General features: G+C 41.1%; 1 protein-coding gene across 6 annotated transcripts in view; it reads right to left on the bottom strand.

The window, feature by feature from the left end:
* The window catches only part of LOC135462817 (intermembrane lipid transfer protein VPS13C-like), a 100,872-nt gene that overhangs the window by 43,360 nt on the left and 44,398 nt on the right, over positions 1–13,114 (bottom strand). For 5 of the 6 annotated variants that reach the window (XM_064740091.1, XM_064740096.1, XM_064740095.1 and 2 more), the window contains 6 exons: positions 12,146–12,277; positions 11,310–11,333; positions 8,123–8,209; positions 7,608–7,721; positions 6,976–7,077; positions 349–444 (listed from right to left, as the gene is read on the bottom strand). In XM_064740091.1, coding sequence (XP_064596161.1) covers positions 349–444; positions 6,976–7,077; positions 7,608–7,721; positions 8,123–8,209; positions 11,310–11,333; positions 12,146–12,277 — 555 coding nt within the window. The remainder of the gene's footprint in view (positions 1–348; positions 445–6,975; positions 7,078–7,607; positions 7,722–8,122; positions 8,210–11,309; positions 11,334–12,145; positions 12,278–13,114) is intronic. The other variant, XM_064740093.1, reaches the window with a different exon arrangement.

Below are 13,114 nucleotides of genomic sequence, written 5' to 3'. Positions count from 1 at the left end.
GAGTTGTTGTTACCCAGGCCCCTACAACACTGACCTGTTAAAGGTGTGGTCCATGGATATGATGAGCAGCCAAATGAATCATATTTCAGTGGCTTCTCCTGGAGCACCACAAGCCACAGAGGGCACTACACACAAACCACAGGCACACCATAGGCACGCCACAGGCACACCATAGGCACGCCACAGGCACACCACAGACCTGCCATTACACAGGCAGTCACAAGACAAGCCAATAGGATTGGCTCAGCTCTGTAAGAGAATACTCAATCCTATTGATACTGTACGTGGAACTTACATTAAATTTGCAGACGTGTTGATGCCAGAAACGATCAACACAGGTAGGCCTACCTTTTTCTTGCTGAACAATGACTTTGCCTTGAACGAGAAGAGAACAATGTCCTTGTAGTCAGCAGGGTGTTCCAATGTGACCTCGGCATCGTTACCCTGGCAACAGGAAAAAAAACATTCTACATAAGCAAATAATGAAAAAAAACAAGGCAAATTAGAGATGTTAGGAGTTTCATAATACAATACAAACAAGATGACTATCAAGTCTTGGAACCATTGTTATGACGATGAGGTAAACTCAGAGATGGATGAAGGTGTGGTGGGAATTACATGGGAAAATCTTGAGGAAAACCATGGGAAAGTTGTAGGTACAAATGTGTGTGAATAGGGAAAAAATGTATGAGATAAATATCACGAGAAACAGAAATGCAAGAATTTGTGTGAGAGACTCCATATACTGAAACGATTTACATTATCAATCATCTACACTATATAAAACAGAATGGCAATTTGTAGTTTAAAACAAAATATACAGACTCACAATGTACTGGTAGTAACCATCTAACTGGGTACTGGGGCTACAATAATTCTTCAACATTTTCCCATATGAAAAAGCAACTTTCAGTGCAAGTTGAGCATCTTTTAAAAATCCATTGCTAACATGGACTGGTCAATTCCATGGCTTCAAAAAGTGTAATGTTATCAGTCTACACAGAATAATGCCTTCACAATATACTTAAATAAACACCGTGCAAACATGCGAAAAGGTTGAACAACAACAGTAACATATTGTCACAGGGGTACACAATATAGATACAGACAACACAGAGGACTAACATTATAATTTACTGCATTCGTCCTAAAAATGTGCATATTATATGCATACAATATCAAGGGAGACCACTTGTCTTTAACATGCGTTAAACAGTGCAAACGACCACACAAGCATTGTTGACCACTTATTACCAACATGGTCCTATCAAAATTGAGAGCGGGGGGAAATGTACAAATCCCTGTCCAAGATCAGCGACTGAGCACATGGTTTACAACATGCATCTAAAATAGTACAGTATCTCGAACTAACTAGCTACTGTCATGATCAAAATACTACTTAGGTGAGTAGGTGAGTGAGTGCTTTGGGTTTAACGTCGCACTTAACAATTTTCCAGTCATATGACGATGAAGGAATCCTTAGTGTGCATGTGATGTGGCTCCTTGTTGCAGGATGGATTTCCATCGCTCTTTTATCTAGTGCTGCTTCACTGAGACGAATTACTCAGAGCCAACTAAGCTGCCCCGCCCGAGCCATCATTCTGATACGGGTCAACCAGTCATTGCACTATCCCCTTCATGCTGAACGCCCACTGAGAAGTTACAACTTCCTCTTTTAAAGTCTCAGATGTGACTCGACCCAGGATTGACCCTGGATCTACCACTCCCAAAGCGGACGCTCTACCAACTGTGCTATCGGTGCCGGTCTACTTAGGTGATAGGAAATATTAACATGGAGCAACCGTCAGTAGAAATACATGTACAACTGTAAATTATATGCAAAACGACCACTACCTTTTCATTTTGACCATTAATATGTAGTTAAATGTGGGTTTTCTGAGCCATCTGAGGCATCAATAACCACAAATATATTTTTTGTTTTTTCATCTAAAATATCGTTTTAAAATGTTAGAATAGGTCTAATATTTGCTCTTGCTTTAAAACTCCTGCTGGATCAGCTATGTGATCTATGGCAACCAAACCTATACATACATATACCGCTCTGGAATCAAATGTCATATCAGACACTTGTACATGTCAGAATAATAGACCTGTCCACTTGACACGTTTTACTACAGAAATGAACTACTGTGTGTACTATATGTACATTCATGCTCAGCTACAAAACTTAAAAGGACAAGACAACAACTGGTTAAACATATCAACAATGACATGCATATTTCTGGGTATGTCATTATGTAAACCTACACACAAGGAAAATTAATGTGGTAATCTTAAAGGACAAGACAGTGCCTGGCTAAGACATATTTCAGTCCAGAAGAGGACAGATCAACAATGCCATGCATATTTCTGGGTATATCATTATGTAAACCTACACACAAGGAAAATTAATGTGGTAATCTTAAAGGACAAGACAGTGCCTGGCTAAGACATATTTCAGTCCAGAAGAGGACAGATCAACAATGCCATGCATATTTCTGGGTATATCATTATGTAAACCTACACACAAGGAAAATTAATTTGGTAATCTTAAAGGGCAAGACAGTGCCTGGCTAAGACATATTTCAGTCCAGAAGAGGACAGATCAAAAATGCCATGCATATTTCTGGGTATGTCATTATGTAAACCTACACACAAGGAAAATTAATGTGGTAATCTTAAAGGACAAGACAGTGCCTGGCTAAGACATATTTCAGTCCAGAAGAGGACACTTCAAAAATGTTATGCATGTATAAGTGGCATATTTCTGAGTATATCATTACGTGCAAAGGACAGCACCTGGTTAAAACATATTTCAATCGAAAGCAGCTTACTCAAGCTTTCTAAAAAAGTATCCTACTTTATTGTTTTAATGAGATTTCACCGAATAACATGCAGAACAAAATGTCAATGCTGCACAAATGGCTGGTATGAGTCGAGGGAGCCACATGCGATACACAGAAACTAGTGTATAACGCATCAGTTTGAGATCGTTCACGATTTAGTTAGGTGTAGCCGAAGGGCCATTTCACAATCATTTACGGATCACTATAGGTGTAAAATCAGCTGATTACAAGCCGTGTAAAATGACCATGTCACAAATTATATCACAAGAGGCCATAATAAGCTACCACACACAAGACCCTGCCAGGGCGTGGTCCTGTAGCCAATGCCTGATCTATGCTGAGAGTGAGTGAGTGCTTGGGGCTTAACGTTGTACTCAACAATTTTTCAGTCATATGACGACGAAGGAATCATTAGGGTGCATGTACGTATAATGTGCCTCCTTGTTGCAGGACGGATTTCCACCGCTCTTTTATTTAGTGCTGCTTCACTGAGACGACTTACCGAAGGCAAGTAAGCCGCCCCGCTCGAGCCATTATACTGATACGGGTCAACCAGTTGTTGCACTATCCCCTTCATGCTGAACGCCAAGCGAGGAAGTTACAACTCCCTCTTTTAAAGTCTTAGGTGTGACTCGATCAAGGATTGATCCTGGATCTACCGGTCCCGAAGCGGACGCTCTACCAACTGTGCTATCCGGGCCGGTACGATCTATGCTGAGAAGTACTATACCATCTCTTCAGCTGCAGGTGTACCTGACATATGCTGAGAAGTACCATACCATCTCTTCAGCTGCAGGTGTACCTGACATATGCTGAGAAGTGCAATACCATCTCTTCAGCTGCAGGTGTACCTGACCTATGCTGAGAAGTGCCATACCATCTCTTCAGCTGCAGGTGTACCTGACATATGCTGAGAAGTGCCATACCATCTCTTCAGCTGCAGGTGTACCTGACATATGCTGAGAAGTGCCATACCATCTCTTCAGCTGCAGGTGTACCTGACCTCTGCTGAGAAGTAACATACCATCTCTTCAGCTGCAGGTGTACCTGACCTATGCTGAGAAGTACCATATCATCTCTTCAGCTGCAGGTGTACCTGACCTGTGCTGAGAAGTACCATACCATCTCTTCAGCTGCAGGTGTACCTGACCTATGCTGAGAAGTACCACACCATCTCTTAAGCTGCAGGTGTATCTGACCTATGCTGAGAAGTGCCACACCATCTCTTCAGCTGCAGGTGTACCTGACCTATGCTGAGAAGTGCCACACCATCTCTTCAGCTGCAGGTGTACCTGACCTATGCTGAGAAGTGCCACACCATCTCTTCAGCTGCAGGTGTACCTGACCTCTGCTGAGAAGTAACATACCATCTCTTCAGCTGCAGGTGTACCTGACCTATGCTGAGAAGTACCATATCATCTCTTCAGCTGCAGGTGTACCTGACCTATGCTGAGAAGTGCCACACCATCTCTTCAGCTGCAGGTGTACCTGACCTCTGCTGAGAAGTAACATACCATCTCTTCAGCTGCAGGTGTACCTGACCTATGCTGAGAAGTACCATATCATCTCTTCAGCTGCAGGTGTACCTGACCTATGCTGAGAAGTGCCATACCATCTCTTCAGCTGCAGGTGTACCTGACCTCTGCTGAGAAGTAACATACCATCTCTTCAGCTTGCAGGGGTACCTGACCTATGCTGAGAAGTACCATACCATCTCTTCAGCTGCAGGTGTACCTGACCTATGCTGAGAAGTGCCACACCATCTCTTCAGCTGCAGGTGTACCTGACCTCTGCTGAGAAGTAACATACCATCTCTTCAGCTGCAGGTGTACCTGACCTATGCTGAGAAGTACCATATCATCTCTTCAGCTGCAGGTGTACCTGACCTGTGCTGAGAAGTACCACACCATCTCTTCAGCTGCAGGTGTACCTGACATATGCTGAGAAGTACCATACCATCTCTTCAGCTGCAGGTGTACCTGACCTATGCTGAGAAGTGCCACACCATCTCTTCAGCTGCAGGTGTACCTGACCTATGCTGAGAAGTGCCATACCATCTCTTCAGCTGCAGGTGTACCTGACCTATGCTGAGAAGTGCCACACCATCTCTTCAGCTGCAGGTGTACCTGACCTATGCTGAGAAGTACCACACCATCTCTGCAGCTGCAGGTGTACCTGACCTATGCTGAGAAGTACCATACCATCTCTTCAGCTTGCAGGTGTACCTCACGTATGCTGAGAAGTACCATACCATCTCTTCAGCTTGCAGGGGTACCTGACCTATGCTGAAAAGTACCATACCATCTCTTCAGCTTGCAGGTGTATCTGACCTATGCTGAGAAGTACCACACCATCTCTTCAGCTGCAGGTGTGCCTGACCTATGCTGAGAAGTACCATACCATCTCTTCAGCTGCAGGTGTATCTGACCTGTGCTGAGAAGTACCATACCATCTCTTCAGCTTGCAGGTGTATCTGACCTATGCTGAAAAGTACCATACCATCTCTTCAGCTTGCAGGTGTATCTGACCTATGCTGAGAAGTACCACACCCTCTCTTCAGCTGCAGGTGTACCTGACATATGCTGAGAAGTACCATACCATCTCTTCAGCTGCAGGTGTACCTGACCTATGCTGAGAAGTACCATACCATCTCTTCAGCTGCAGGTGTACCTGACCTATGCTGAGAAGTACCACACCATCTCTTCAGCTGCAGGTGTACCTGACCTATGCTGAGAAGTACCACACCATCTCTTCAGCTGCAGGTGTACCTGACCTATGCTGAGAAGTACCACACCATCTCTTCAGCTGCAGGTGTACCTGACCTATGCTGAGAAGTACCATACCATCTCTTCAGCTGCAGGTGTACCTGACCTATGCTGAGAAGTACTATACCATCTCTTCAGCTGCAGGTGTATCTGACCTATGCTGAGAAGTACCATACCATCTCTTCAGCTGCAGGTGTACCTGACCTATGCTGAGAAGTAACATACCATCTCTTCAGCTGCAGGTGTACCTGACCTATGCTGAAAAGTACCATACCATCTCTTCAGCTTGCAGGTGTATCTGACCTGTGCTGAGAAGTACCACACCATCTCTTCAGCTGCAGGTGTACCTGACCTATGCTGAGAAGTACCATACCATCTCTTCAGCTGCAGGTGTACCTGACCTGTGCTGAGAAGTACCATACCATCTCTTCAGCTGCAGGTGTACCTGACCTATGCTGAGAAGTACCATACCATCTCTTCAGCTGTGTGTGTATATACATTACCATCACAGTCCAAAAAAATGTTCCTGGAATATCTTAGACTTTCCGTGGCATTTCTAACCTGAGAAAACAAGTCTTTGCTTCCTAAGGATTTGTAGTCACAGGAAAAAGAAGATAAAAACAAGAATTCCTAAAAATGTTTTTGGTTTGTGAGGTGATGCCACATGCGAATGTTGAATAACAGAGTAGGAAGAATTGGCCCCTCGTACATGTACGGTGTAGCTCCTAAACTATGTGCTAAAACAGAGTTTACATAGTCAACAACTATCCAAGCATAAGGAATTATAAATTTTAATCTCTAAAAATACATATATCATGCCACAGATCAGACACATGCCATAGATTGGACATGTGCCATAGACTGGACACGTGCCACAGATTGGACACGTCCCATAGATTGGACACATGCCAAGTAAACATACAAACCTCTTTGGATCCCTGGATGAGCAAACAAGGGGAAAATATGGAGGTGACATTTGTGAGGATGAGGAAAGAGTGGGTTAAACACACTGATCTAGGGAAGATGATATGATGACAAATGGGTAATTAGCTTTATTTACCTATTTATTTGATTAGTGTTTTAAAGTGTGCTAAAGTATATTTCACTGTATGACGGCAGCCAGCATTATGGTGGGAGAAAACCGAGCAGAGCACAAGGGAAACCTCACAACCATCCACAGGTTGCTGGCAGACTTTCCCACGTATGACAGAAGAGGCTGCCAGGATGAGCTGGACTTTAACTCAGCCACTCGACTGGCTTAAAAAATCAGCTATTAGTTAATGTTATTCTTGCAGACAAAAAGGCTTAGTGTCAAAATGTCAACAAAAAAAGATAAAAAGGTGGGGCTGATGGCTTGCCCTTACCCTGTAAGCCAGTGGCATGCCCGTCTTGTTGATCATCCAGTAAGGACTGTACAGAGAGATGTCCAAAGTTCCTGAGCCCTGTTTATTGTGAAGACCCAGGTCCTGAAAACAAGATAACATTGTTACAGTCAGCTGTGTTTACCTGCTAATTAATTTCATTTCAGGTTAATGCCATGTTCAAGATTGTTTCTCTTCCACACAGGAAAAACAAGGTAGGAAGACCTTTGGGTGCACTCACTGATTGGTTGCTGTTTTGTGCCATTCTGACCAAGAAGTTTTCACATGATATGATAAGTCAGCGAAAGAATGGGTGAAAGAAACTGAAGTGTGAACAAGGTAAACTGTCAACCTTTGGCAAGTTGCTGACAAACCTTACCACGAGTGACATATATTGGTGGAAGATGTGGTGGAAGATTTCAGACTTTCCATGTACCAATTCTGCTTGTGGTCGAGGGTTTTTCTCAGATCTGATGGTGGTCAAGTACTTGGGTGAAGGAAATCACCTGTCCATCCTCTAGATTTATAGACTGTCTGAAGACAATTTCCAAATAAAAAAAACAGACAACCTTGTTAACATCAGCTGCATAATTCCTTTTGGTGAAGGCTTACATGAAGCTCACCCACATACTAACCAAATGCTTTTTCTCTCCCTTCTCATTGGTTGCTTCAAACGTCCAGATGGATAGTTCGGGGACATCTGCCTGAATCTGTCTGCGCCCTGTCCACTGAAGGCCTCTGTACTTCATCTGCAACCAAGGGGAGATAATATTAGCTTTAATCTAGGAGTCATATCTGACTGTGAAAAAATGCATTTCTATCAGTGAAGATAATCCTAGATCATTGCACAGCACATTGTCAAACTATAACTGTGCTCTACCCGTAGGAAAACCACATGATGTCGACCATGCCACAGTAATTAACGCAGTTGTACTATACTTCTCCTATTAGTTTAGCACTTTCAAATGACAAATTTGCTTCATTCTGATTAATTCTTCCAAATTATACAGCCAATTCAGAGCCTTTTGAGCAGTTTAATTAATTTCTTATCAGGAAAACTGAATTTTTCCCATCAAACGTAGCCTTTATGCACTTCTGACAGTGCATGTTTAACATATAGGCTTACTTCCTAAACAAAACATGAACTTACTTTGAACTCCATGGATGACTTGTTCACACTGGCGTTATACAGAGCGTAGTTCTCTCCCCTGTCTAGGTGTACCTCTTCAGTGGCATCCTGGAGAAATCATAGGACAACTTTATAAACTTTATAACCTCTATGCACATGCATACCAGACCATAAATCAGAAAGGTGAGATGTAAATGTACTAAAGTGGGGTGTAGGTTTTCATGCTTTGGCAATTGGCCATTGTTTTCATGCTCTGGCAATTGGCCATTTGATTTAAAATGTTGTTATATTTATTTGTCTAACTGTTGTTTAACACCATATGTAACAAGTCACTTACATGTATGTGATGGTCATGAGATTTCTGGCTGTAGGAAACTGGAGTGCTTATGAGGAAATCAACAACATAGGGCAAAGTATTGGAAAACTTAATTTGTACAGAGTTACTGGCCCTATGAGTGGGAGACAAATCCCCTTTAATGACTGTCAGATCACACAGATTCCACTGAAGCAAATGTACAGAGTTACTGGCCGTATAAGTGGGAGACAAATCCCCTTTAATGACTGTCAGATCACACAGATTCCACTGAAGCAAATGTACAGTTATTGGCCGTATAAGTGGGAGACAAATCCCCTTTAATGACTGTCAGCACACACAGTAATGACTGTCAGATCACACAGTTTCCACTGAAGCAAATGTACAGAGTTATTGGCCGTATAAGTGGGAGACAAATCCCCTTTAATGACTGTCAGCACACACAGTAATGACTGTCAGATCACACAGATTCCACTGAAGCAAATGTACAGAGTTATTGGCCGTATAAGTGGGAGACAAATCCCCTTTAATGACTGTCAGCACACACAGTAATGACTGTCAGATCACACAGATTCCACTGAAGCAAATGTACAGAGTTACTGGCCGTATAAGTGGGAGACAAATCCCCTTTAATGACTGTCAGATCACACAGATTCCACTGAAGCAAATGTACAGAGTTATTGGCCGTATAAGTGGGAGACAAATCCCCTTTAATGACTGTCAGCACACACAGTAATGACTGTCAGATCACACAGTTTCCACTGAAGCATGTTCCACCTCAATTAAAATTCCATGCACTAAATACTTTTATACCTTTCACCTAAAAAATTGCATTAATCCCACTGAATACTACTTTGGCTGTTGAAACTGGAATTTTCTGGTATCACCTAGCTTTCAAACAAACCTCAAAACTCTCTTCTATAATCAACAGAACTGTCACAATATGAAAGTTCGTCATGAGTGAATTTAGTGTAAGGTTGTTTATGTGTGTACATTCAGTTACTGTATTTTCATATTGTCAGTTTGTACCAGGAAAAATCAAATTGAAGTTGATATTGAGACAATAGATCCTGTATTTATTTTTACATTTTTTACACTGTAATCCATCACCTATGTTTAAAAGCATAAAAAGTTTCACGAAAGAAAAAACAACAACAACAACAATAGGCGGTAACCCGATCACCTTGCCGTTATGTTAGTGTCACATGGCAAAAAAATATAAATATATATGTCAGGAAATAAAACACAAAAAAGTACAAAAATAGAAAACTACATGTTTTAAAAATAAAATCCTTGTCCATTTATTTCATTTAATTATTACAGCTTGATTACAGGCTGAATGTCATCTGAAACAGAATTGTTATCACAGATTTTGCTAGCACATTTGTCAGATTTATTAATTCATCTGACTGATGTTTTAAGATGGCAGCCAGCTCTATGGTACGATGTAACTGGGCAGATGGACTGGATATCAGTCCCAATACACTAACACTGGGTTGTTGTTATTATTCCCTCAGGGAAAGCCTGGAAATAGTGCCTGGCATTTCTGACAACTCCCCTTTGGTGAAAGTGGTAAGACCTACACTGTCCATTTTATATGTAAACCGTACTGGACCAAGGTACTTTGTCTATTATTACCTTTAGGTAACGCAGGGTAGAAGCATTTTCTGTAAAGATGGATTTTCAAAAATGTCAAGCACTTCTTTCCCCCGTTGGATGTGTTAAAATTTATATGATTAAATGTTTTCCCAATATGTTAATTTGTTATGTAAATCCAAATGGTGATTATGCCGTTGTTAATTTCTCACTTTTTCACATCTGCAGGTTTATAAACAGGTGAACTAAAACTGCTTGATATTATCTGACAATGAGTTGTTGTACTAAACATAAATATTTACTTATTCACCTGACTTAATTAATACAGCTTTTAAGCAGTGGTGTAGAACATTTTGCTTATGATTTTAGCATTGTGTTAAATGATGGTTAAATGAAGTCCATACTGCAAATGACTTGCTGGTAGCATTGTAGGCCTATAATGGCAAAAAGACAATAATAAAACTTGATCGAAGTGAAGAAACAAAAAGTTTGTTTTGTAAAACTGAAATAGAAATTGTCAAAGCAGCAGAAAGAATAGAATACAATTATACCTTGTAAGGGTGGAGTAAATACAACCCAATGTAAAACCCATATTATAAACCACTCATACAACCCAATGTAAAACCGATATTATAAACCACTCATAACCTCTTCACACTACAAGAGTCACTGACACTTTCAATGTCAAATTTTCCACCAATGCTCTTGGCATGTACGCAGGTACATTAAAATGTTCTCTCTGCATCGTTCCATTTTATTATATCAAGAATACATTCATCTTCTATACCTTTCTTCCCCTTAATTTTTCACATTTCCTCATGTGTGAAAAGGTTAAGAAAATTCAGCTGACCAGGGCTTTTTTTTTTTTTGCACAATATTCAGTAAGGCAGAATTTAAAGGTTTTTGTTAAAAGACTTATAATAACATATTTTAAAAATACCACTGAGATTTAGGAACACATTTTTGTTTTCTCTTGTCCTTGAAATTTGCAAACGTTGAGCATCAGACATGTTCAAATTTGTTCTCTTTCAGGACAATTCCAATTTTTTTACAATTTGCCAAAATTCAAAATTAAGCATATTCTGCCAGGTAAGAAAAAATTTTCACTGAATCTTAGCAAAATAGTCAGTACTACAATTACATGTCCTGAAGTCCATTATTGAGGAAATCACAACCCTTAAATAGGACGAGGTCAAACCCGCAAGATGAGTTGTTGGTAAGCTGAGAACTTGTAAAGATAGTACAGGAGTGCTGAGGTAGGATTTTATTAAACTGTTACACTTGAATATTGATACAAACCTGACTCCCACCATCAATTTTGGTCTGAAAGTCATGAATATTCACGTCATCATACATGCAGGATAACTTATTTGCTCATATATTTACACAATCGATGGATGTCTTCGATTGTGCTCTAGAGCTTTTTAACTATACACAATGTAAGTCCGATTTAGTTTTTTCAATCTCAAATTTGATTTATTTCAGGTACAGTACTAGCTAAATCACTGTTGAACTGTCAATTGGGGGTCTCCTGCCCTAAGTGGGAAGGTCTGCCAGCAACCTGCGGATGGTCGGTTTCCTCCCCGTAATGCTGGCCTCCATTGTATAAGTGAAATAATCTTGAGCACAGCATAAAACCCGAATCAAATAAATAAATCAGTCGTTTGCATGAACACATTGCATCTATACTACGTCACCGGTATGGACATGTCTAGTTACAAATTGATCAATACATTCATTTACTTATTTATCTGATTGGCATGACACAGCTTCAGTCCCATGTCATATTTAAAATTATTATACCTCATGAATATTTATAAAGCTGTCTTGAAATTTCATTGGTCAATCCAAGTTCTGTGATGTGCCCATTTAGTTTTAGGCTTAACTTTCAGGCTATTAGAAATTTCTTGTAAGTTTATTGCGCAAACTTCTCGATTTCATTCTTTTTTCAGAAAATTTCTTTTAATCTCCAATGGCTAAAGTGGTAGATTCTGAATTTCTTGTAAGCACAATGACTAAGTGTTGGAATTTGGGCTGGACTGTGGGAATTTCTTGTAATCCTTTGGACATTTCTTGTGAACACCATGGTCCATGTTTAAAGCCTGGATTGGGCCAGCTCTGCTACCACACCTTACCTCCAGCAAACAGCTCAAGGAGAAGGGCAACAAGTTGTGTAGGATGACCGTGGGGTGGAGATTGAGGGTCAGGCACTCTCGATTCATCTCTGAAGAGTCTTCAAACAGAACCTTCTCTGGGGTTGGATTTACCTGGGCAATGGAAAATACAAACAATCAAGACAAAAACAACTTAACTGTCGCTGTTCTAGTGATTGACAAAATGAGTGGGGACAGCCAAATCGAGATCTGTCACTGTTCTAATGATTAACAAAATGACGGGGGACAGCCAAAACGAGATCTGATGCTGTTCTAGTGATTGACAAAATGTCAGGGGGACAGCCAAAATGAGATCTGTTGCTGTTCTAGTGATTGACAAAATGACGGGGGACAGCCAAAACGAGATCTGTCACTGTTCTAGTGATTGACAAAATGACGGGGGACAGCCAAAACGAGATCTGTCACTGTCCTAGTGACTGGCAAAATGACGGGACAGCCAAAACGAGATCTGTCGCTGCTCTAGTGATTGACAAAATGACGAGGTACAGCCAAAGCGAGATCTGTCACTGTTCTAGTGATTGACAAAATGACGGGGGACAGCCAAAATGAGATCTGTCACTGTTTTAGTGATTGACAAAATGACGGGGGACAGCCAAAATGAGATCTGTCACTGTTCTAGAGATTGACAAAATGTCAGGGGGACAGCCAAAACGAGATCTGTCACTGTTCTAATGATTAACAAAATGATGGGGGACAGCCAAAACGAGATCTGTCGCTGTTCTAATGATTAACAAAATGATGGGGGACAGCCAAAACGAGATCTGTCGCTGTTCTAGTGATTGACAAAATTACAAGGGACAGCCAAAACGAGATCTGTTGCTGTTCTAGTGATTGACAAAATTACGGGGGACAGCCTAAACGAGATCAGTTGCTGTTCTAGTGATTGACAAAATGACGGGGGACAGCCAAAACGAGATCTGTCGCTGTTCT

Source organism: Liolophura sinensis, chromosome 2, assembly GCF_032854445.1.
Source record: "Liolophura sinensis isolate JHLJ2023 chromosome 2, CUHK_Ljap_v2, whole genome shotgun sequence".
Lineage (NCBI taxonomy): Eukaryota > Metazoa > Mollusca > Polyplacophora > Chitonida > Chitonidae > Liolophura > Liolophura sinensis.
Note: the sequence above shows the minus strand (reverse complement) of the source record. Positions and strands in the feature narration are given on the sequence as shown.